Raw genomic sequence first — 22,169 nt, 5'->3', positions numbered from 1 at the left:
CTGTGGTTGGCAGGTTGCGATATGGCATCGTTGTGGAGCTCTTATTTAGCAACGCGCAAAGGAAGTCAGACACAGTGAGGTCTTGCATGTGTCTGGCGATAAAAAGCTGCCCGATACGGCTGCCGACGGGGTTGCTTGCAAACTGCCCATACAGTGCTGAGATTCGAGTTGTAGCAAATGAATATGACGCTGAGTGGCGTGTAGCCAAAAGGAGCTGGTGTTCGTGCGTGTTTGCATTTCGGTGTTCAAACTCCGTAGAATCTCGTGGAACTTGCTAAATGCAGTCTTTGGGCCATTTAGGATACAATGTCGCCCATCTTTGGCGATAGAAGAGTAACTCGGCCCTACTGAGCATACGCAGTCAAAATCCATGAAGTCACTACTTGCTGGTGTGGAAACTTGTTTTTGTATTTTCTTGCTTAGAAAGCCTCTTTTGACGGCAAGACTGGCTGCTTTGGTATTACAGGAGTGGTATGGCGATAATGTTGCCGTTTCCGTTCAAATGCCATATTCGAGTAAAACATTTCGGCAACGCTAGCCGAACAAGGAATTGGATATTTGGTTTCAAATCCGGTGCTCTACTGAGTAGATGCCAAGCCAGTGTGCACCGGAATGAGCTCATGCTTCTGGCGTAGAACGTGGTAAATGCTCTGTTTTCATGAAATAAAAAAGCTGAGACAGTAAACATACGATGAAAAGGCAGAGCTATGGGGATGAAATATAAAGTGAAAGAAAATGGCGAAATGAGGATTCTGAGTTTACTACCATAAGGAGCAGACATACGTTTTCAATTCACGGATGCGGAAGCCATTTTTTTTCTTTTGCTATAAAACTGAAAACTGGACGAATTGGTGCTCGTAGCGCCTGGTTTGTTCAATCTGAATGGGTTCGTATTTTGTGCGCGCAATATGGTTAACCTTTTTTTTTCTATAAAGGGCGTTTATTCATACGCTATTACTTTACTTATCTCAATCGTTACTGAAAACAGGACACCCCGCGCAGAAGCTTTCGGCAAGGATATCATGCTCGTGAATTGCCTTGGTCTATGTTCGTAGAATAGCACATGATTTTCGTTATATCAATTAGCTCTTTAGATAACAAGGGTCCAACGAGCCTCCATTGTTTGCTGAACCGGCACAGGGCTTTAACAGGGGGACAAACGAAATGTAGGGTGACAATAGCACACAAATGTTTTTTTTCTGCAATAATCCTTGCGAATTTTTTTTCTTTTCTGCAGTTACATACTTCACATGGGGTGATGCAGTTTTGTTATCTCTCAGTGGCACCGAAACAAATGCATGAGTGCTAAAACAAACGGAGCACATCTTAGCGTCAGCTCTAAGTTCTTTCTCAAACATAGACCACCTGCTGTGCCACTGTCCACGATACACCCCTGAGAGACAAGAACTTGCCAAAGCTTTCCAAAAACTGGAGAATCGGCCGCTTTCTGTGCAGGTGCTGCTTGAACACAGCCCCCATCACCCGTCGGCCCATAAAGCGGTGAAATCGCTTTTGTGCTTCTTAAGGAACGGGCTTGTGCTACCATCTGAGACTATTAATGCAATTTCGGTAAGGCCACACACGTCAGCGAACTCACCGCAATTTCCTTCTTTCCTTCCCTCCTCTCTCTCCCTGTTATCTTTGTTTTCCCCTTTCCCATTCCCCCGGTGTAGGGTAGCCAACCGGACGTTATTCTGGTTAACCTCCCTGCCTTCTACTTATCTCTTTCCCTCCTCCTCCCCCCGATTTTAGTTGAAGGTGCAAGGATGCGACATTTCACAATGAAGGCCGATGTAAGGCGTTCAGTTGCTGACGAGCGCATGACCTCTACACAGCTGTAGTAGTGGGGCAAAAGTTCTTTGACTAGAGACAACGATCGGCATCAAAACGAAGGCAGTGTTAGTTTATACTTGTGAGTGACCGAACCCAATCCAACAAAGCTCCGTTTCTTCGAACGTAAGGCGTTACTCTTAGCGCCGGGGAAGTTGATTTACCCGAAAGAGGCATGACAGCAGTGCTTATCAAGGGAATTCCTTAAACTACAGTGTCAGATTTACTAAGCTTAAAAATAAAGCATTATCTCAAGAGGGGGCGCATGTAATATGAAGGCATAGCACAGATGTAAAACTAGGCAGAACACGGGGAAATGAGAACGACGTGTCGGCGCCGAGATAAAAACGTAGTGACAGAGCGTTCCAATGCGTTGGGCAACTGCTTGAATGCATGCTTGAATCCTATCAAGCCACTCTGCAGAGGGTTTGTTCTTTTGTGAACGCTTTTTTTAGTGCCCGCGCAGGCTTACGAAATAGGCAGACAAATGAGTAGAGCTCTTGAACAGAAAAAAGAAACATAAAGGGCGGCGTTTCATAAAAAGTCCATTTGAGTGTGAATGCTGGGCATCTGTTCTTGGCACTTCCTGAAATTAAGTAATCGATAATTCACAAGAAAGACATTTGTCCACTGAACAAAACAGTGCCCGAGCGTTCGAGACCGACATGTGCACGACATTCCTTTGACGCAATATGGAAGGTTTATTTGATTACACATTTATGGAGCGGTTCTGCCCGTTGCAATAGTCATGACTGCTGATATGGCTTGTAATTGCGAAGGTGAACTTCGGATATAGCAATAGCTAGAGGTTCCAGTAATAAACACCGCAATTAGAGAACTAACCGTATAAATAATTTAATACTCGAGCCAGCTTTACCAGCTGCATATCTATTCTTATCAAAATGAGAAAGATGATAAATGGAGGTTTTTTTTACTCAACATCCGAACTAAAGAGGAAGAATAAAATGTTGAAAATGATAATTCTTTCAAAACACTTACTCTATTTTCAGTAATAGGTACGATATTGTAAGAGAAAATGAAGGTTAAAGTTAAATTTCGCGCCGATACCCTTGCGTCGTTACGTCAGTGTGAGGTCACGGATTTGAAATGGTTTTCTCGCACTTAGGTCGCTGTGGCGCAACAAGTTCTTGAAGCTTGCCAAGTATTTGGATCTTTTACAGTATAATGCAGTTGATCTTTACGGATAAAAAGTTCATTCGACCCGAAGCCAAATCCTTCAAAATCAGTGACGTCACGGCTTGCTGGTGCGGGAAATGCAAGGCACGACTTTTGTGTCCGAGTCTTTTCTGGCTGTACAAAGCCTCTTCTAGCGGCAAGCGTGGCTTTTGTGGTATGGTAGAAGGGTTACTAATACAGTTCCAACTGTTTTTCTCCTTACTGCCTCTTGAAAATAGTTCTAGCATATTCTGGCGTCATCTTACTGCCGGCGCATTTTGAGCAGGCACTATATAGTGCAAATCGAAATTTCGCGAACTACAAGGTGCATCCGTCGCATAAAGTGGGGAAAATCTTAGACTGGTCTCTTCCTTCGCGGCTGCTTGAGACAAGCAATAGATGCGCTAGAATTTCGACTCGAGAGTTGCAGGAGCTACATCGATGGAGCGAAAGATGAAAGAAAATAAAGAAAAAGACAATACGCGGCGTTTATCCGATAACGCCGACCAACTCTGAGTCACCGCAGACGGCAAGTAGAAAGGCACCGAGTCTGCACTATGTCGGCCTTTCCGAGGGCAGGTGCTTTGCCACCCCACTAACACGCCCCCTTTGCTCTCCCGAGCATGGATTTTTTTTTTCTCTTCATGGCGGAAGTTCTACCCGGCGCCCAGTCAGTGTTGTACGCAAGCCTCCACCTAAATTATCTCTGCGGTTGCGATAATAGCTGCATGCGGGCAAGACCTTCGTACCCACGGTAGTTTTACGCAGACGCCTCTTTTTGTGGCCCCTCGCCATACCGGGAACTAGAGAACGCTTGGAGGGATGATCCACTGCCTGCCAATATGTGTATAGCTGTCCAAGTTGGGCGTTGATGCCTTTGATTGACGTCCTAATGATGCTCTTCATTGAAACCGTCTTGTTGTACGTGTTTAGGTACCACGCGTATTGTTCGGAAAAATATTCCGCGTTAAAGAGAAACGGTGCGCACGCCAAGCAAAAATGATGCGGAGTCAACAAGGGAGGAGGAGTGGAGAGACGGTTTGTTAAAACAGAGCGCTTCCTGTGTTAACAGCTGCTTTCACATCTAGCGCGTCGGCGAAGATGCTACTCGCATCTACGATGGGAACAACTGTTGGCGACGTGTCAGACAGGCTTCAAACCCGTTGCGCGATGGCAGGAATAAATCACGTGACACGCGACGTCTCACTCAGAACGTTGCAGGCGTATGCCCGCTTGGCAGAGCCTGTGGTACAGCACCAACAGCGCAGAAAGTTCCCCTACAAAGTGCCACCTTAGTGCACTTTTCATTAGCCATTTGAATTTAGGAATGCGTAAATGAGCCGCAAGATTTCACGTCAGTCATACAACTTCAGGCTTTACACATCGCTAATTAGCTGGTGCTAGAAAACGCCCTTGAAAAATTATACTTCACGAAACGAAAATACGCGTTCATGTGCAAAGGCAGGCGAAGAAAATCGCATGGCTGAAGGTTCGCACGGCCGGGAGCACGGGAGTGAGGTATAATGCCTGACGAGATGCGGTGGTTATACTCGATTGGATTGGAAAAACTTCAATAAAGTCCTGCAGCACGCTCGAAGTACTAATATTTTAATGTAAGAAGAGAGCGTAACAGCGGCGTTCTATAAATCAACTTACCATGTCGTTGACGCTTCGCTCGTTTCCAGCCAGAATGAAGGTGTCGAGCAGCTGCGAACACTTAAGCAGAACGGCCGTAACTCGCACAGCGCGCGGCCTTGGCTTGCCGTCTTTTATGCTTGTCGGAGGAAGCCCGAGATAAGACGAAGAACGACGACAGCAGCAGCCGTGCACTTGAGTAGTTTGGAAAAGACGGGACCCGCGAAGAGCAAAAACCAGCGACCACGCTCGCTCGTCAACGCGGCGTTTCAATCCGGGGGGCTACGCTGTCGATTGCAAACGCGGGGTTTCCCCACGACCTGTCTTTGTTGGGCTGCTCTTTCCAACTGACACTAGCGCGTGCGCTGCTCGCCAGCTGCGCGCGGTCGCTTGCGTAGTACGCTCAACGCAGCAGTGCGCGCGCGCGCCTATGGGTCTCACTTTGCTCGACCGGCTTAGCGCGCACGTGTGTCACGAAGAACGCGCAGGACCAACCGCCGGACACTGATGACTGGGAGAGGGCGAGAGCGCCCACCAAAGTTCGATGGAAACCGGCTATTCGAAGTATTTTCGCTTTTGTCGACACCCACGCCTTGGCATCTTCACGCCTCGGCGCCAGTGGCGTAGCCAGAAATATCGTTCGGGGGGGGGGGGGGGGGGGAGGTTGCTCACGTGTTGAGGGATCAACTACATTAATCTTGAGCGCTACGCACCATCAAAACAAGTAAAATATGTATTTTTTCATAAAAGAATGTACTCGTATGTCTAAAAAATTGTGCTCGAAATAACTTATATCAATGCTTACATGTTTTCTGTCTATTTAATACATAAAGAAAATATCGCACGAACTTTAGAACTGATGAAGAAATTGCCGTCACTGACCAAGTCAAGGTGAAAATAACACAGACGTTTCGGGACCCGTACGGGTTTCTTGATCACAGTAAATGTGGGCAAGAGCCGCAAATACCCGCTTGTGATCAAGGAACCCGTACGGGTCCCGAAACGTCTCTGTGTTATTTTCACCTTGACTTGGTCAGTGACCGCAATTTCTTCATTATCATGTTACCTGACCAGACGAACTTTCGTCAAACTCTTGACTGAACTTTAGGAATATATCAGTTTGAAACCAGCAAAGCAGTGCATGCTGCTGATATGAAAAATGCAAAGGCCATGAAGTGAACAAGTTGAGGGCAAATATTTTAATGAAACTTTGTTAACTTCCCTGCCTTTCTCTCATTTGCATCTCTCTGTGATTCAAGAACCTAGTTTACATTTTTGTACATATGCAACTACCAGGGGAAAATCTCAATGACGCTGTTCTTTGGTGGCATGTACTGCGCAGGAGCAGCTGTCATCGGGCGTGTATTGTGAATAATTGTACCGAAATTACAGTCGCAACAGAGAGCACATATAGAAAGCAGGAGTTCTGCAAGACATGCGAGGGCCAGTCAAATGAAAGTGAGCCAATGCGAATATATGACTAACGGCCTACTTTGTTTAGAAGTAGTATCCATGAGCATTTAGACATTTGTCGCACTGACTAACGAGTCGCGTGATTCCCGTCTCATAAAACTTCTTGGGTTGCTGCTTCAAAAAGTCTGTAACTGACTCTATCACGTCATTGTCCTACACGAATCTGGTTCCCTTGAGCTGTATTTTTTTTTTCAAATGCTCGAAAAAGTGGAAATCACAAGGCGACAGGTCTGGGTTGTATGGCGGATGTTGCAGCGTTTCCCACTTTAACTTTGCCAGTTTTGTGTTAACCACATCAGCGACGTGGGGACGGGCATTGTCGTGGAGCAAGATGGCCCCATTCCTCAGTTTTCCACGTCGTTTGTTCTTGATTGGGACACGCAGCCAATTCGACGTTTCACAATAGCAGAAACGATTGATAGTCTCTCCAGGTTGAGCAAATTCGATCAATAATGACCGCTGACAACTGAAAAAAAAAAGTCAACAACACCTCTCCGGCGGAAATGACGGCCTTTACTTTCCTTGGGGGTGGGGAATTCAGATGTTTCCACTGTAAGCTTTGCCGTCGTCTTTCAGGCTCATATTAGTGGTACAATGATTCGTCCCAGGTCACAATTGCAGACAAAAAGTCGTCACCCTCATTGTGATACCGGATTAGATAAGTCAAGGTAGCGCTGAACCTCTCCGTCTTCCGGCGCTGGTTAAAAATCTTGGGCATCCATTGCGCTCATAAGAGCCGATAACCGAGGTGTTCATGAATTATGGTGTTACCCGAACCGTGACTCATGTTCACACGCCCTGCCAATTCATCAATGCTTATCCTCCGTTCTTGTCTAATCAGCTTTTGCAATTGTGTTGGGGTGATTGCACGGTGGCTCTGACTGGTCTTGGATCGTCTTTGCAAACGTTCAAGTCCTTTGAACCGTTTTCTCCAAATCTTCGCAGTGGCCAATAAAATGCAATGTTCAACGTACACGGCAGCCATACGGCGACTAATTTCTTTTTGGGAAACATCTTTAGCTGTCAAAAACCTCCCCACACTGTGCTGTTAAACTTTAGAAGTGTCCATTATGCCACGAAACTAAGTTCAACCCAGCGTACGAGAGGATTGAAGAACCTTGATCCTCACTCCTGCGTGTCACTTTTGTAAATAAGAGATGCCTGTGGGCCACGTGCATGCCTCGCAGATAATGAACCGAACCATTATTGCCCAGGGTGGTTTGGCTCACTTTCATTTGACTCGCCCTCGTGCATTAGATGTGCGAAGATACAATGGAATATACAAATGCGAAGATACAGCTTGATAAAGGGCAAAAAAAAAAATGTCACTGTAAACAAAGTTCACCGCACGTACACACAAAACCTCGCAACAAGATATTTAAATATACGTATGAGTCTTCAATAAATCTACTTATCTAAGAATTAGTCACTGTGTATAATACGTCAAACAAGGCAAATAAACATCTTGCGCAACAACAGGTTCCCAGATTCACAGATCACAGCCCCCCCCCCCTCTTCTCGCCCTTATGTATCACGCGGGAGAGGAGGCGGCGCACTTCCTCACCGCTTTTCTCCCTTGCGCACGCAGGACTGAGCTATCATCGTCGGCTCACCCCCGCCACCCCCGCCCCCTTACGCTTTCACTCACACATACAGCATGCGGCGCGCGGTCACGATGTTATTGTCCTTGAATTTTATACGGAATATGAGGACGACGGCGACAGCAGGAATACGTCTGGAGTGTCCATATTATTGCTATTGCAATAATATAAGAGTACTCGGCAACTAAAGCATCCCGTTGCCCATTACTTTCCGCAAAAGAAGTAACAGAATTGAACACCCACCATGCGACAATTTGTGGCGCCGCAACAATATCTTTTTTTTTTCTTTTGTGGGTCGGGGGCATGGAATTGAAAAAACGCAAGGAGAGCATGTTTACCATAATCAAATGCCTACTTTGGGCAACTAATGTGGCTACCGAAGGAATATCGAAGAGAACGTGAGACGCTTGGTCCACAGAGAACCATAAGCATATTGCTCGGTATTATACACCGGCGAGGCAAAATTTACCTGAGAGGTTACGCTCAAGCGAACGCGTTGCAATCCTTTTAATCCCCGCAGTGACGACGGTGAGCGAACATGCATTGTTTATTCTTCTCGTCTGCTAGCCAGAAAGCGTCCAAAACTATGCCAGGCGAAAATCCTCTCGGCCAGAGAAAAACGAACGCGCGTCGAAGTGCGCCGCGCGGCGGTCGGGGCAACACGAGAAAAACGCATGCGCTCTGGCTGGTTCCGGCAGCCCGCTGCTTGCGAGAAAAAAAAAAAATTGAAGAGGCTCAATGTGTTCTCGCGAATAAAAGTCAAAGTAGAAAAAAAAGAGAGCATATATAGTTACCTTTGCTGGCTTTCGTGTCTTGAATGGATGCTTTGGCGCAGGTGAAAATGTTGATATTTTTTTCTCTGACTTAACGGCACAAGTGAACCACCACACCGCTTCGTCTTATCGAACCTCGCTGCGTACTTTGTCAACTTGTCTGATAGTGTGTTGATTTGGCTTGCCTCGTTGTATGATCCGATGTAAGACTTTAGAAAAGTAAATGCACGTACTTTTGGCGTCAAATGTTTATAACAACATTAAATCCACAAAGTTCCGGAGTTGAAAATCTAAAGCACGTCTTTGAAAATGTCAACGCACCATTCACATCAAAAGATTATGAAAACTTTATACCCATAAAGTTTCAGAATTGAAATTCATGCGCTCCGTAGATTCCGCGGCCTTCGCGAGATGCCGCGAAAAGCCCGCTCGCCATCAAAATGCCCTTGAAACTCCGTCCTCGGATAGGGCTCCTTGCGTTAAGGTATGTGACTACCAGTGCATAGGCATTGCCAAAAATCCAGCCCGATTTCGCAATGTTCGTGCTGAAATGTCTTTTCGAACGTGAAAAGGACCATTCTAGACAAAATCCAGCATGATTTCCGGCACCGGGGGTTGTTTTGGTCGGCGGCGCACGACAGCACGAAAAAAATTTCGGGGGGGGGGGGGGCGTGCTGAGGCTGAAGCCCCATAAGCACTTTACACCGAGGCTTCCTCTTTGGTCCACCTCCTATATAATACTTTCAAGCACTATGATTTATAATATAGGTGGTCTCAACTGATAATCGAAGTTCTTATGTTCAACTTATACAGCATCCAAACCGCGGTGTTGAGTGATTTTGTGAGGTCTCAGATGTGGTTCTTCTTTCGCAGAATCGGGTCTTTTTCGACGTCGAAAAGTTTACAGAAGTCATCTAGTGGAATTTGCAATTACCGCGCAGTTCTCGGTTTTAGTGAACCAGAAATCACTCGGCCTGGTCAGTGTTACAGTCCGGGACATTACAAGTGTCTCTGCTTCAGGAATACAAAGATGGCGTCGGCGCCCTCTGTGCCGACGCCATCCGCTTTTGGTAAACTTTTGGTAAACGCTGTCATTTCGCTATTCCAGAACCGAAATATATCGATATTTCTTGGTTTAGTAGACTTTTAAAGATATCTGTTCTTGTCGTCGACGAAAAGCACTATAGCTGAAGTTAGTGAGACAGTTGTTTGTAACTACATTTCCGCCTTCATGCTTCATCGTTCCACCACGTGTGTGCCTTTCGCATTCCAGAGGCTTTAACGCCGAGTCCCTTGGTCAAGTCCGATTTTGCGTGACTTCATGGATTAAAGCGCACCAAATCTGCCTCTCTTGCTGTGCTTCGCGGATTTCCATTAACACCACGTTTCTAGTCTTCATAACATTGTCCTCTACTAGCTCGATTTGCTCATATCATCAGTATTCCCCCAAGTAGTCTAGCTTTGTCATAACGCTGTCGAAATATCGCAATTTTTTTCTTAGAATTCAGCCTGCGTTGGATCAGCAGGATTGAACCAGCAAAAGCTGAAATGCATTTCTGTCCCTCCGTGTGCTGCATAGAACTTGCAGAATTCATGCTTATAACACCTGAACAGTGATTGAATTCACCAGTTTTCTTGCGATGAGCCTTCTGCGCACTTTAGCTTTCGGAGGTGTAAAGAAAATCAAGAGGTAGAATGTAACCAGAAACCATCGCATTACACTGATAACATGAATCATACTAAACAGCTAGTCTTTGATTGGCAAATAATGAAAACCGGGCTTGTCTTTTGTCTCTTCATAATCCTCGGTTATCGTAGGGGCGTCTATAAGAACGTATGTAATTAATAAAGGGAAAATGAGACGTCCACCCAATCGTAGAAATTGCTCAAAGGAAACTTCCCTCCACCTTGAGGTTTTCCGCAGAACTGTTACGTCAAGAACGTATGTCTTTGAAGCACCGTTAACGGATGATGGCGGAATAGAGAGCCTTTGGCGAGTTGATGTGGAAAAGAGGTGAAACAGCTCAGAATATGGAAACATTAATTTGTACTCTTTTTCATTGTTCCGTACTGCGTCGTTACATCATGTTTACTGAGGATGTCGATATAATTTGCTATCTGGTCACGGTTTTTCCGCCTAATTCCGCAAAACCAAGGTTGCGAAGGCTGAAGGATAATGTTATTTGTGCAGCTATAAATCACGCGCTCCAATGTTTGCGTTGGGCTTTACGAGAGTCACCTGACAGGTATCGCGTGCGAGCCCTAACGGCGAGTTACGTGTCGTCATCATTCTGTATTGTGCGGCGTACTACGCCACTTTTCGCGTTCTGATGGATATGATCGTGATAAGACATGCGGGAAGATAGTGGCACTTGTTGCGGGAATTGCTCGTCGTAAGCCCGATAGCGACTACACGAAGAAGACTACACGAAAAAGCGAGCTCGATGCTTTTATGTCTTGCTTGCTCATGAGGTACCTGTGGTAGCAAACTGCTCATGGAATGCGCTGTACGTGGCACAGGCAATAAGCCTACTACGGTGAAAGGCGGGAGCGACTAAGATGAAAGAGAGAGAGAGAATAAACTTTTATTCTGAGCAAGTGCTGTCTGCGCTCTAGGTGGGTGGCCTCCTTAATCCAGGTAGCCACAGGCGATGGCAATCTACGATGCCTGTTCGATGAGGCTGCGCTGTATCTTCGGGTCCTGATCTGATAGCTTGACCTCCCACTGCTCTTCGATTGGTGTTTGACCATCTACAGTGCCATTTTTTCCGACACATTCCCATACCATATGGCACAGGGTGTCTGAGACATTACAGTATGTGCAGAATTATATGAATTCTGAGTAGGTGAGATTCGGTGCATATGATACCGTGGACGTAGCTGTTGGTTTGTAATTTCCTAAGGGCTACTGCCTTTTCCCTAGTTAGGCCGGGGTGAGGTGGCGAGTAAGTTCTTCTGTAGAATATAGCTGTACTTTTACGGGACTTCATCCGTTCTCCTTGGCGCGTCCTGGGGTAAAGACCGGTGAACGTAAACTCGGGCGGGGATGTCGGCTGCCTCTTTCCCCAGCAGGGACTCGGGCCCCGGAGCTCAAACGACGTATACGTCTCGTAGGTTCTTTGCCGTTTGCGTGAGGATTGGCAGGGCTTGCCTGAAAATTCTCCCTGTCTGAAAATTCTGGCAAGCTGCTTGTGAATCTGAGTATTCTTACTCCCTCCCCACAGCTTGTTGACTAGGCCGAGGCTATTACTGTGTCTTCTGCCGTATCTATTTCTCTTGCTAAGATGCTAGCAGCCGTTCTCTTTTTACCTTTGCTGTCGACAACGCTGATCGCATGGCCCGGAGTTCCTGTATATTTCGCTGCATCGGTGTATAACGTGTGTCCGGATTTCGGTCATAGGTTTTTCGGAGAGTCTCTATTCTGGCTTCTTCCTTCATGGTGGGTTGGATGAAAGATATTGCAACCAATATGCGAATTATAGTAATTTAGTTGGTGACTAGCGTAAATAGAGCAAGTACTGCGGAAGTGGATCATACTTGTTAGGCGGCTTCTTTTTTTTTTATCCAGAACATAGTGCACTTCTGTAGCCAGTAATTATTTATACGTGATATGGGTGTTTGTGCTGACGTCGGAGCCCAAAGTCGACACCTCTGCGAAAAGCACACCGGCCGCGATTTCCGTTTTTAATAAGGCTTCCGAAGCAGGACCCATCGCCATAATATAAGGCAAGAATAGTACAATGTTGCGTGAGAAAATTGAAAACCTGCTGCGTTAGTGCATGCGCCTTACTGCGGCATTTCAGACCTTGGTACACGAGTTCTGCGGCAGCGAAGCCTTCGTCGTCAGTGGAATCTTCATGCATACCATATTGGTATCAAATGTGCAAGGAATGGTCTCAACATACGCTGCTATGTTTAGAGTGGGATATCAGAGTATATTAAGGTCTTTGTTGCGCGAATTCGAGAATTGGTTGTGTGGTTACACTGCAGGGCGCTTCACTGGCGTATGAAATCGGTTCCGGCTAGCACATGCACATTTCATAGAGGTGTAAAACTTTCATGTGCAGTAGACCTCCATGGGGCCTCACGTTTATGGTCTCTGCATCTGCTGAATATTTGATTATCTATGGTACGACAACCGGGATGTGGTGTCATATTCTGTTTTTGCATATGAGAACTACCTAATGTGCAAATGCATAAGGATGCACAATTCTTGTTGCGTCACAGTGTTTTGTGTGATTTGGAATCTATTTCTCTCCACTAGCACGAAGTCGATAACAAAGACGGTCATCAGGGGACGTTGGATAGTGCCATTGCACGGCCTATGCTTTCTTGCTACCAGTATATTTGTTTACATGTATAGTGATGCTAAGCAGGAAGTCATCAGTATACGACGCATTAATTCTGTGCTGATGTTTTAATGACGTTTATGGCTTGCTTTTAGATGCTGCATGCATTGTGTTGTGCTTTCACATCCTACTTTCAACAGCCAGTGACACAGGATTTAGAGATAAAACAAACAATTGAGGACTTGAAACGGTAGGGTTAATAGCTGGCTCGAAAATGAATATGATTAACAACTTGGCTAATACACATTGGCGGGCTAGTTGGTTTGAATCCACAATAGAATGTGTAAGCGCAACTGAACGAGGATGTAGAAAAGACGTGGAAGAAAAAGCGCTGTCTCTGTGTATGTGTTTCTTTCTACGTCCTCATTCAGTCGCACTTACACATTCTATCATGGGTGACTAATACATAAAGCAAGCACCGATAGCTTCGTGAAAGAATAACAATATAAGCTTGATAATCAGCTCCTGGAATGACTGGAAAGACGCTGGCCACAGAAGGCACTAGTTTGTGAAAAAAGAAATATGCAAGATAAAATAATGTTTTAGTACGTTTTGTAGACGCTTCTCAATAGTGTGCAGCGGCTTATGAACGCCCCCCAAAGAAAAAAAAAAGAAAGATCGACATGTAATCGTTGCATGCTGCCAGTTATCTACGAAGCTGAATTTGTTGGCTAAGGAGAGTGTAAATAAGGAGCGAGATGAATATGCAGGAGTAACGCTGTGTGGTGGTTAGACGTTGTTTTAGTCGGGTACAACTTTATAAAAAAGAGGCGTTCACTCCTCCAAGGCGGATGCATAAGAGCCTCCACCAATGGGCACGCACTCTAGACTGAAGTCATGAGCCGGACGGCCGGTGACCTCACCGGTGGAGAAGATGGCCGCCCGCGTTTCGAACTGGGCCGAATCGCGTCAGTCGTGGGCGTCTGCCCCTCGTCAGAGTGAATTACCAAACTGTTTGTGGTGGTCTGCCATATTGGAAATATTATTGCGAGCTTACGATGCACCATTTGTGCCGCGTGCATTTATTCTGAGCCGTGATCCGTCGACGAAAGATCGCAGCAAGCATCGCTGACGCTGCGCTACGCTTCGTCTGAAAATAGGATCCCGCGGCGTGTTTGTTCCACGTGTTTTGTTTTGCTCCAATGTGAAGCTACGACGAGGAAAGTTTGCCAAAGTCTGGTGCCCACTGTTAGCGGTGGGTCTGTGTGTTCGTGTAGTGTGTCACTGTATTAGAAGAAAAAGAAGAAAATAACATCAGAAAAAGAAATCTATCACATTCTTCAAAGTGAGTTTCTGAAAAAAATCTTATGCTATTTAAAACCAATAGTATCTATTTAAAACGATGAATGATGCACTTTTGTACCTTTCCTGCCTCGATCGTCATCTCGTCCCAGGTTCGCAATGGTTTCGATAAATGCATTGTTTTTTAAAGTGCTTGTTAAATAGCAACTCATTCCTTTTAAGCTCGGAAAACGAGTAGTAAATGTGCCGTGTACATGTAAATCAGCGCAAACGCCATGCAGGGCTGCTCTTTTTACTTTTGCCCCTGGCAATGAAGCTAAAAAGCAGACGACGCGCAGCGTCGTAGAAGGCAGGAAGTTATTTTCCTCTCGCGATCCGGCATGTGCGGTAGCATTTCAATCTCGAGAGCTCTATCAAAGCAGTCATCAAAATACAAAAGTATTTATTTGTACCGAGAATTTAGAGTTTTCGAAGCACGGTTTTTTAAGCGGGACTATTTTAGCCGCGGAGGCAACCAGCTGTCGCGCTTCGGTCATGTGAGCGGGGCCTCCCCTTTTTTCTAAAATTGTACCCGACTATAAATGGCGTTCTAGATGAGAATAAAAGGGAGCCGTTTCGTTAGGTTCATTTATTAATGCGAAAGCTTTATATGTCCCATGAAGCAGAAAAGACGGCGTTGTAGGCAACGGATGGTACCAAAGCTCATGATCATCACTGCGTCATCAGCGTCTTGCATGACATCAGTTGTAATACAGAATTAAAGTTAGAACAAGTTAGAGTAAAGTGCCTTAAGGTGGAGCAGAGTGAATCAAGATGAAGTAAAGTGAATGAAGGCGAACTTAAGTGGATTAATGTGAATTAAGGTTGGCACAAATTACAGCAAGGTGGAATAAGGGTAGCGCAAATCTGAGCAAGGTAGATTAACGTTGGTACAAATTAGAGCAATGTGGATCAAGGTGGATTAAAGTGGATTAAGGTCTATTAAGGCTGGTACAAATTAGAGCAAGGTGGATTAAGATGTAGTTGTGAACGACACGTGAAAATTTATGACGTCAAGCATCACGGGCGTAACCCATTTATTGGAGAAGTCACAATGATTTCGCATTCAAATCACTAAAGACACTTGACTCAATTTTTTTTTCGTTCGGCATTTGGGCAAGTCATGTATTACGTATTACGCGGAACTGGTCAAAGAATAAGACGGAGTGACTAATCTGAGAAATCCGTCGGTGTATGATGGACTTGGTTTGCGGACAGTGATAATTCGGTGCCTCTAGGCTAATGTCCTATTCATGGAATTGTATGGGCTGGTTGTGATAATGTTACTCTCTCTAGTAGCCTGTAAAAATTGCATCGCTTTAGTTTTCGACTTATGAGGAACCACCACCGCTTTCATGCGTAGTGAGTATTTAACGTGCTTCTTCGAGCTCCCTCTGTTTTACCACTGTATAAAAGTCCAGTGGGTAGCTGACTAGTCGTCAGTGAGCTCTACGGGTACTTTTCCACGAGAGAGGAGGGCGCTACTGCTTTCTTTTGAACAGTGGCGTGGGGCAAGGTTTATAGATTGGCACCAATAACGACAAAAGAAAGAGAGAGTAAAGGCGACAAGGACTCTGAGCCGCGGCAAGCAGGCGACACGTTCGGTTAGCAATCGCTGGGAAGAAAGCGCGGGAACAGTTGGCACCCCAGCTGCTGGCATGGCCTGACAACAGAGCCCGATGCGCGGCCCGACAGATAACGCGGCCGCTCATGAGGAGTTCCCGTGATCGACTGGTAGTGCATCGCCCCCGATGGAGACGCCCGAGGAAGGGAGTCGTTCAAGTTGCATCGTAGCTACGGTGCGAAACTACAGCTTCAGGAAAAAAAAAGAAAAGAAAAGTGGCCCGCGGCCTAAAACGATCAGACCGCTAAAATAGTAGTTGCTGGCATGTATGGTAGATATTCCACTTTTTTCCCCTTATAAAGTGGGATAATTAATTTTCGATGGAGTGGCTGGTTGACTGAATGAACGGTTGAATCATTGAGTAATGAATGGACGACTGTGTAGCTTATTGAATTAAAATTAGCATATGGGAAACCTCTAACACGAGATTGCTTTCACGCCCTACAAAGAAGCAAAATCAGGAAGATCGAGTCAAGGAGTTGTTCATGTCACAGATGAAAGGCTATTTCATATTGCGAGTGAGGATACCGTTCAGTAACAGTCTGAAAAACGTGCTTTATAACCGTCTAATAGCCGAGGAATTATGAAATATACAACTGCTCTATGATTGGTAGGCTCTTTCGCTCCGAGAGTCACAACGCTGTTTTACTGATTCTACAGAAAAAGCAAGCGCTTGGTCGCACTGCTGAACTGAATGACAGGGGAATTTAAATTCTACACCAGAAACAAAGGCATGAGTAATTCGCACCTTTGTTTCCTCTTATTACCCTCGTAGTCACTGAATATCTCGCGGTGACAACGCTGTGGTGAACTTCTCACCATACAGATAAAGGCTCGAGGCGCGTGTATGGTTCTCGTGATGCGCGTGGATAGTAGCTAGGAAAGATAAAGTGAGGCTACTGCGCGAGGGACCCCGGTCACAAGGCTTCCATAAGGAGGGCGTGCGGAGTACAAAGATCGTGATGGGTCACCATGAATGCAAGCAAGTGGGCGATAAGAGCAACGAAGATCACTATGTTGCATTGCGCAGATGTTCTTACGAAGTGATCTCTCACTCTCTTTCTCTTTTCCTCTCTTTTCTGTCCTTACGAAAGGATATGTTGTGTCCTGTTTGTCAATATTATAAAGCTTGATGGCAGAACCGCATCTTCAGAAGGTACAAAGCACAACTGCGCAGTCCCTATCGCATATTTTGTCTGGGACGCACAAATGGTGTACGCCAAAGTGCTGTAGTGACATATATTTGTAGCTTAGGGCTAGAAATGCAAGTCATTCTTAGCCCTAAACCAGGTAGAGCGCTGTCTCTGCCGTGAACCGCTGTTCACAGTTCTCTTTTTCGAGATACTGCGAGAACTCGTAGCCATCGTAGCCCTCGTATCTTAATACATGGTGGTTAGACACAGTTGATTAGATTTATGTAGTGCGAACGCCCAACGCCGCACTGTGGCTATAAGTGGTGCCGTAGTAGACGGCTCTGAACTGACTGTAGCCACTTGCGATTATTTAACGGGAACCAGAAATTCTACACGGGAGAGTTTCGGCATTCCGCGCACATCGGAATGCAACTTCTGCTGATTCATACTTGAACTCGTGACCTCTTGCTCAAAAGCAGAACAGCATAGTCAGTGAGCAAGCGTGGCTGGTGTTGAATATGCCACTCGGTTAGGACTGTGGCGAAGGACTGTGGCGGGATCTCTTGCTCAAAAGCAGAACAGCATAGTCAGTGAGCGACCGTGGCTGGTATTGAATATGCCACTCGGTAAGGACTGTGATTGCAGCGGTGGCGTAGAAGTAGAACACCCGCCTCGCGTGCAAGAGGCCCGTGGTTCGAATCTCGGTGCCGCGCAATTTTACACCGAATTAAAAAAATATCCGCGTGTTGATAAAATTACATAAATAGGCCTGGAGTGTGGCCTGATCCTGGTGACTAGAACCGGTAACGCACTCCCTCACCAGAGCAGGATTGGCCACCCTTGTACAGTACTTGGCCACAACCTCCTATATGAACACAACAATCAAACCCCGGCCCTCAGTCCCCAGCAGCTGCGAAGCAACTGACCATGGTGGCGGTCAGACCTGCGACGCAGCAGAGGGTGCTAAGAATCCCTGGCTCCGCACAGGCCGCCATAGGAATATGAACCTGGCAACGTTTAACGCTAGAACGTTATCTAGTGAGGCGAGTCTAGCAGTGCTATTGGAGGAATCAAAAAGCAGTAAATGGGATATAATAGGGCTCAGTGAAGTTAGGAGGCCAAAAGAAGCATATACAGTGCTAAAAAGCGGGCACGTCCTGTGCTACCGGGGCTTAGCGGAGAGACAAGAACTAGGAGTCGGATTCCGGATTAATAAGAATATAGCTGGTAACATACAGGAATTCTATAGCATGAGCGAGAGGGTGGCAGGTCCTATTGTGAAATTTAATAAGAGGTACAAAATGAAGGCTGTACAGGTCTACGCCCCTACATTCTGTCATGATAACCAAGAAGTCGAAAGCTTCTATGCAGACGTGGAATCGGCGATGGGTAAAGTGAAAACAAAATACACTATACTGATGGGCGACTTCAATGCAAAGGTAGGCAAGAAGCAGGCTGGAGACAAGGCAGTGGGGGAATATGGCATAGGCACTAGGAATAGCAGGGGAGAGTTATTAGTAGAGCTTGCGGAACAGAATGAACTCAACAATCAAACCCCGGCCCTCAGTCCCCAGCAGCTGCGAAGCAACTGACCACGGTTCTTCAATGCCAAGGTAGGCAAGAAGCAGGCTGGAGACAAGGCAGTGGGGGAATATGGCATAGGCACTAGGAATAGCAGGCGAGAGTTATTAGTAGAGTTTGCGGAACAGAATGAACACAACAATCAAACCCCGGCTCTCAGTGGAATAGCCGAAAGTGGACTTGGAGGAGCCCGAACGGCGAGACTAGAAATGAAATAGACCTCATACTCTGCGTTAACCCTGGCATCATACCGGATGTGGACGTGCTCAGCAAGGTGCGCTGCAGGGACCATAGGATGGTAAGAACTCGAATTACCCTAGACGAGAGGAGGGCGCAGAAGAAACTGGTACATAAGAAGCCGATCAGTGAGTTAGCGGTAAGAGGGAAAATAGAGGAATTCCAGATCAAGCTACAGAACAGGTATTCGGCTTTAACTGAGGAAGAGGACCTTAGTGTTGAAGCAATGAACGACAATCTTGTGGGCATCATTAAGGAGTGTGCAATAGAAGTCGGCGGTAACTCCGTTGGACAGGATACTAGTAAGCTATAGCAGGAGACGAAAGATCTGATCAAGACACGCCAATGTATGAAAGCCTCTAACCCTACAGCTAGAATAGAACTGGCAGAACTTTCGAAGTTAATCAACAAGCGTAAAACAGCTGACATAAGGAAGTATAATATGGATTGAATTGAACATGCTCTCAGGAACGGAGGAAGCCTAAAAGCAGTGAAGAAGAAACTAGGAATTGGCAAGAATCAGATGTATGCATTAAGAGACAAAGCCGACAACATCATTACTAATATGGATCAGATAGTTTAAGTGGTTGAGAAGTTCTATAGAGATTTATACAGTACAAGTGGCACCCACGACGATAATGGAAGAGAGAATATTCTAGAGGAATTCGATATCCCACAGGTAACGCCGGAAGAAGTAAAGGTCTTGGGAGCTATGCAAAGGGGGAAGGCAGCTGGGGAGGATCAGGTAACTGCAGATTTGTTGAAGGATGGTGGGCAGATTGTTCTAGAGAAACTGGCCGCCCTGTATACGCAATGCCTCATGACTTCAAGCGTACCGGAACCTTGGAAAAACGCTAACATAATCCTAATCCATAAGAAAGGGGACGCCAAAGACTTGAAAAATTATAGAACGATCAGCTTACTGTCCGTTGCCTACAAAGTATTTACTAAGGTAATTGCAAATAGAATCAGCAACACCTTAGATTTCCGTCAACCAAAAGACCAGGCAGAATTCCGTAAAGGCTACTCAACAATAGACCATATTCACACTATCAATCAGGTGATAGAAAAATGTGCGGAATATAACCAACCTTTATATACAGCTTTCATTGATTACGAGAAAGCGTTTGATTCAGTCGAAACCTCAGCAGTCATGGAGGCATTGCGGAATCAGGGTGTAGACCAGCCGTATGTAAAAATACTGAAATATATCTATAGCGACTCCACAGCCACTGTAGTCCTCCATAAAGAAAGCAACAAAATCCCAATAAAGAAGGGTGTCAGGCAGGGAGATACGATCTCTCCAATGCTATTTACAGCGTGTTTACAGGATGTATTCAGACACCTGGATTGGGAAGAATTGAGGATAAGGGTTAATGGAGAATACCTTAATAACTTGCGATTCGCTGATGATATTGCCTTGCTTAGTAACTCAGGGGACCAACTGCAATGCATGCTCACTGACCTGGAGAGGCCAAGCCGAAGGGTGGGCCTAAATATTAATCTACAGAAACCTAAAGTAATGTTTAACAGCCTCGGAAGAGATAAGCAGTTTACGATAGGTAGTGAGGCACTGGAAGTGGTAAGGGAATACATATACTTAGGACAGGTAGTGACTGCGGATCCGGATCATAAGACTGAAAGAGAGAGAAAGGCAAAGGAAAGACAGGGAGGTTAACCCGAGATTATCTCCGGTTGGCTACCCTGTACTGGGGGAGGGGAAAGGGGATGCAATAGGTGAGAGATAGAAGGATAAAAAAAGAAAAGAAAAACCTAAACACACACACGCACGTACACACGAACTGTTTCTGTGGGCACTGTCACGCAGCCCGCAAAGGCGTTTCTTACGCAGTGTCACCGTATAGTCCTACGTCACACAGTGTACATTCACAATTTATCAGGAGGTCCCGTGTCTTTCAAGTATCGCAGCAGCGCCTTCATAGCACATCGCGATGATGTTCGCGTAGGCCAGTTTCCAAGGATCTTGTTTTCGGACATTGGGCGCTTGTCCAGTTTGTCTAAGGTGGCTGAGAGGATCGCTCTTTGTTGGCTAAAACGAGAGCACTGACAAAGAAGATGCTCGATTGTTTCATTGCACCCGCAGAAGTCACACAGTGGGCTGTTGGCCATTCCGATAGAGTAGGCATTTGAAAATGCTACTCCAAGTTATAGACGGACTAGAAGGGTGCAGTCACGTCGTGGAACCTCGGGCGGAATACGGAGCTGCAAATTAGGGTCCACGGTATGAAGGCGTGCACTTGTGGAATCGGATGAATTTCGTTGGGATAATATCAGGTCACGCCCAAATGTGGAAAGTTTTTTCGCTGCGTCGGCTCTGGAAAGAGGAATGGCAACGCAGTTGACGCCTTCATGGGCAGATCGGGCAGCTGCGTCTGCTCGATCACTGCCATGTATGCCACAGTGACTAGGCAACCACTGATATATTATATCGTGTCCTTCGTCAACTAGTCGATGGTGGAATTCTCTGATTTCTGCGCCGAGCTGCTCATGTGATCCATGGCGCAGTGCTGAGAGTACACTCTGTAGGGCTGCCTTGGAATCACAGAAGACTGACCATGCGTGGGGTGGTTCCTCCTGAATGAAATGAAGAGCCGCACGCAGGGCTACCAGTTCAGCAGCTGTCGTTGATGATACATGCGACGTTTTTAGCTGTATTTTAAGAATTGTCTGCGGTGCTTTTGGCAGGCATTCCCAGATCATGAACAGCAGGCTGCCATTATCCCTCAAGAGAAAAGTTTATAACAGCTGTGTCTTACCAGTACTCACGTACGGGGCAGAAACCTGGAGGCTTGCGAAAAGGGTTCTACTTAAATTCAGGACGACGCAACGAGCTATGGAAAGAAGAATGATAGGTGTAACGTTAAGGGATAAAGAAAGAGCAGATTGGGTGAGGGAACAAACGCGAGTTAATGATATCTTAATTGAAATCAAGAAAAAGAAATGGGCATGGGCAGGACACGTAAGGAGGAGGGAAGATAACCGATGGTCAGTAAGAGTTACGGAATGGATTCCGAGGGAAGGGAAGGGTAGCAGAGGGCGGCAGAAAGTTAGGTGGGCGGATGAGATTAACAAGTTTGCAGGAACAACATGGGCACAATTAGTACATGACCGGGGTAGTTGGAAAAGTATGGGAGAGGCAGAGGCTTTGCCCTGCTGTGGGCGTAACCAGGCTGATGATGATGATGATGATGATGATGATGATGATGAAGTAACCAGGGTAGCGCAGCTAGCCTGATTATTACTGAAAGATCAGCGATATCAAAAACTGAGTCTGAGAGCAAGTTGAGAAACTGAACATGGCTAAGATATTTAATAGTGTTGCGTATTTCAGATGGGAACCTTGAAAAAAGAGCAGACGTGGGCGTGCCATCAAATATGCGATTACAGTCGTGATGAAACAATGTGGTTGTCACTGTTCTTTCACGTTAGCCTATGCGCGAAAGCAGCACGCTGAA

The 22,169-nt window shown here is 46.0% G+C and overlaps 1 protein-coding gene across 2 annotated transcripts in view; it reads right to left on the bottom strand.

Moving 5' to 3' along the window:
* LOC142582423 (uncharacterized) overlaps positions 1-22,169 on the bottom strand; it is an 86,152-nt gene that overhangs the window by 17,074 nt on the left and 46,909 nt on the right. Inside the window, exon 1 of one of the 2 annotated variants that reach the window (XM_075692129.1) lies at positions 4,663-5,020. The exons of the other annotated variant lie outside the window; for it this stretch is intronic. Within the exon in view, the coding sequence (XP_075548244.1) occupies positions 4,663-4,665 (3 nt within the window). The 5' untranslated portion in view covers positions 4,666-5,020. Of the gene's footprint in view, positions 1-4,662; positions 5,021-22,169 lie in introns of those variants that run through there. 2 annotated transcript variants of the gene reach the window in all.

Source organism: Dermacentor variabilis, chromosome 5 (genome assembly GCF_050947875.1).
Source record: "Dermacentor variabilis isolate Ectoservices chromosome 5, ASM5094787v1, whole genome shotgun sequence".
NCBI lineage: Eukaryota > Metazoa > Arthropoda > Arachnida > Ixodida > Ixodidae > Dermacentor > Dermacentor variabilis.
This window is presented reverse-complemented; position numbering and strand designations above follow the sequence as displayed.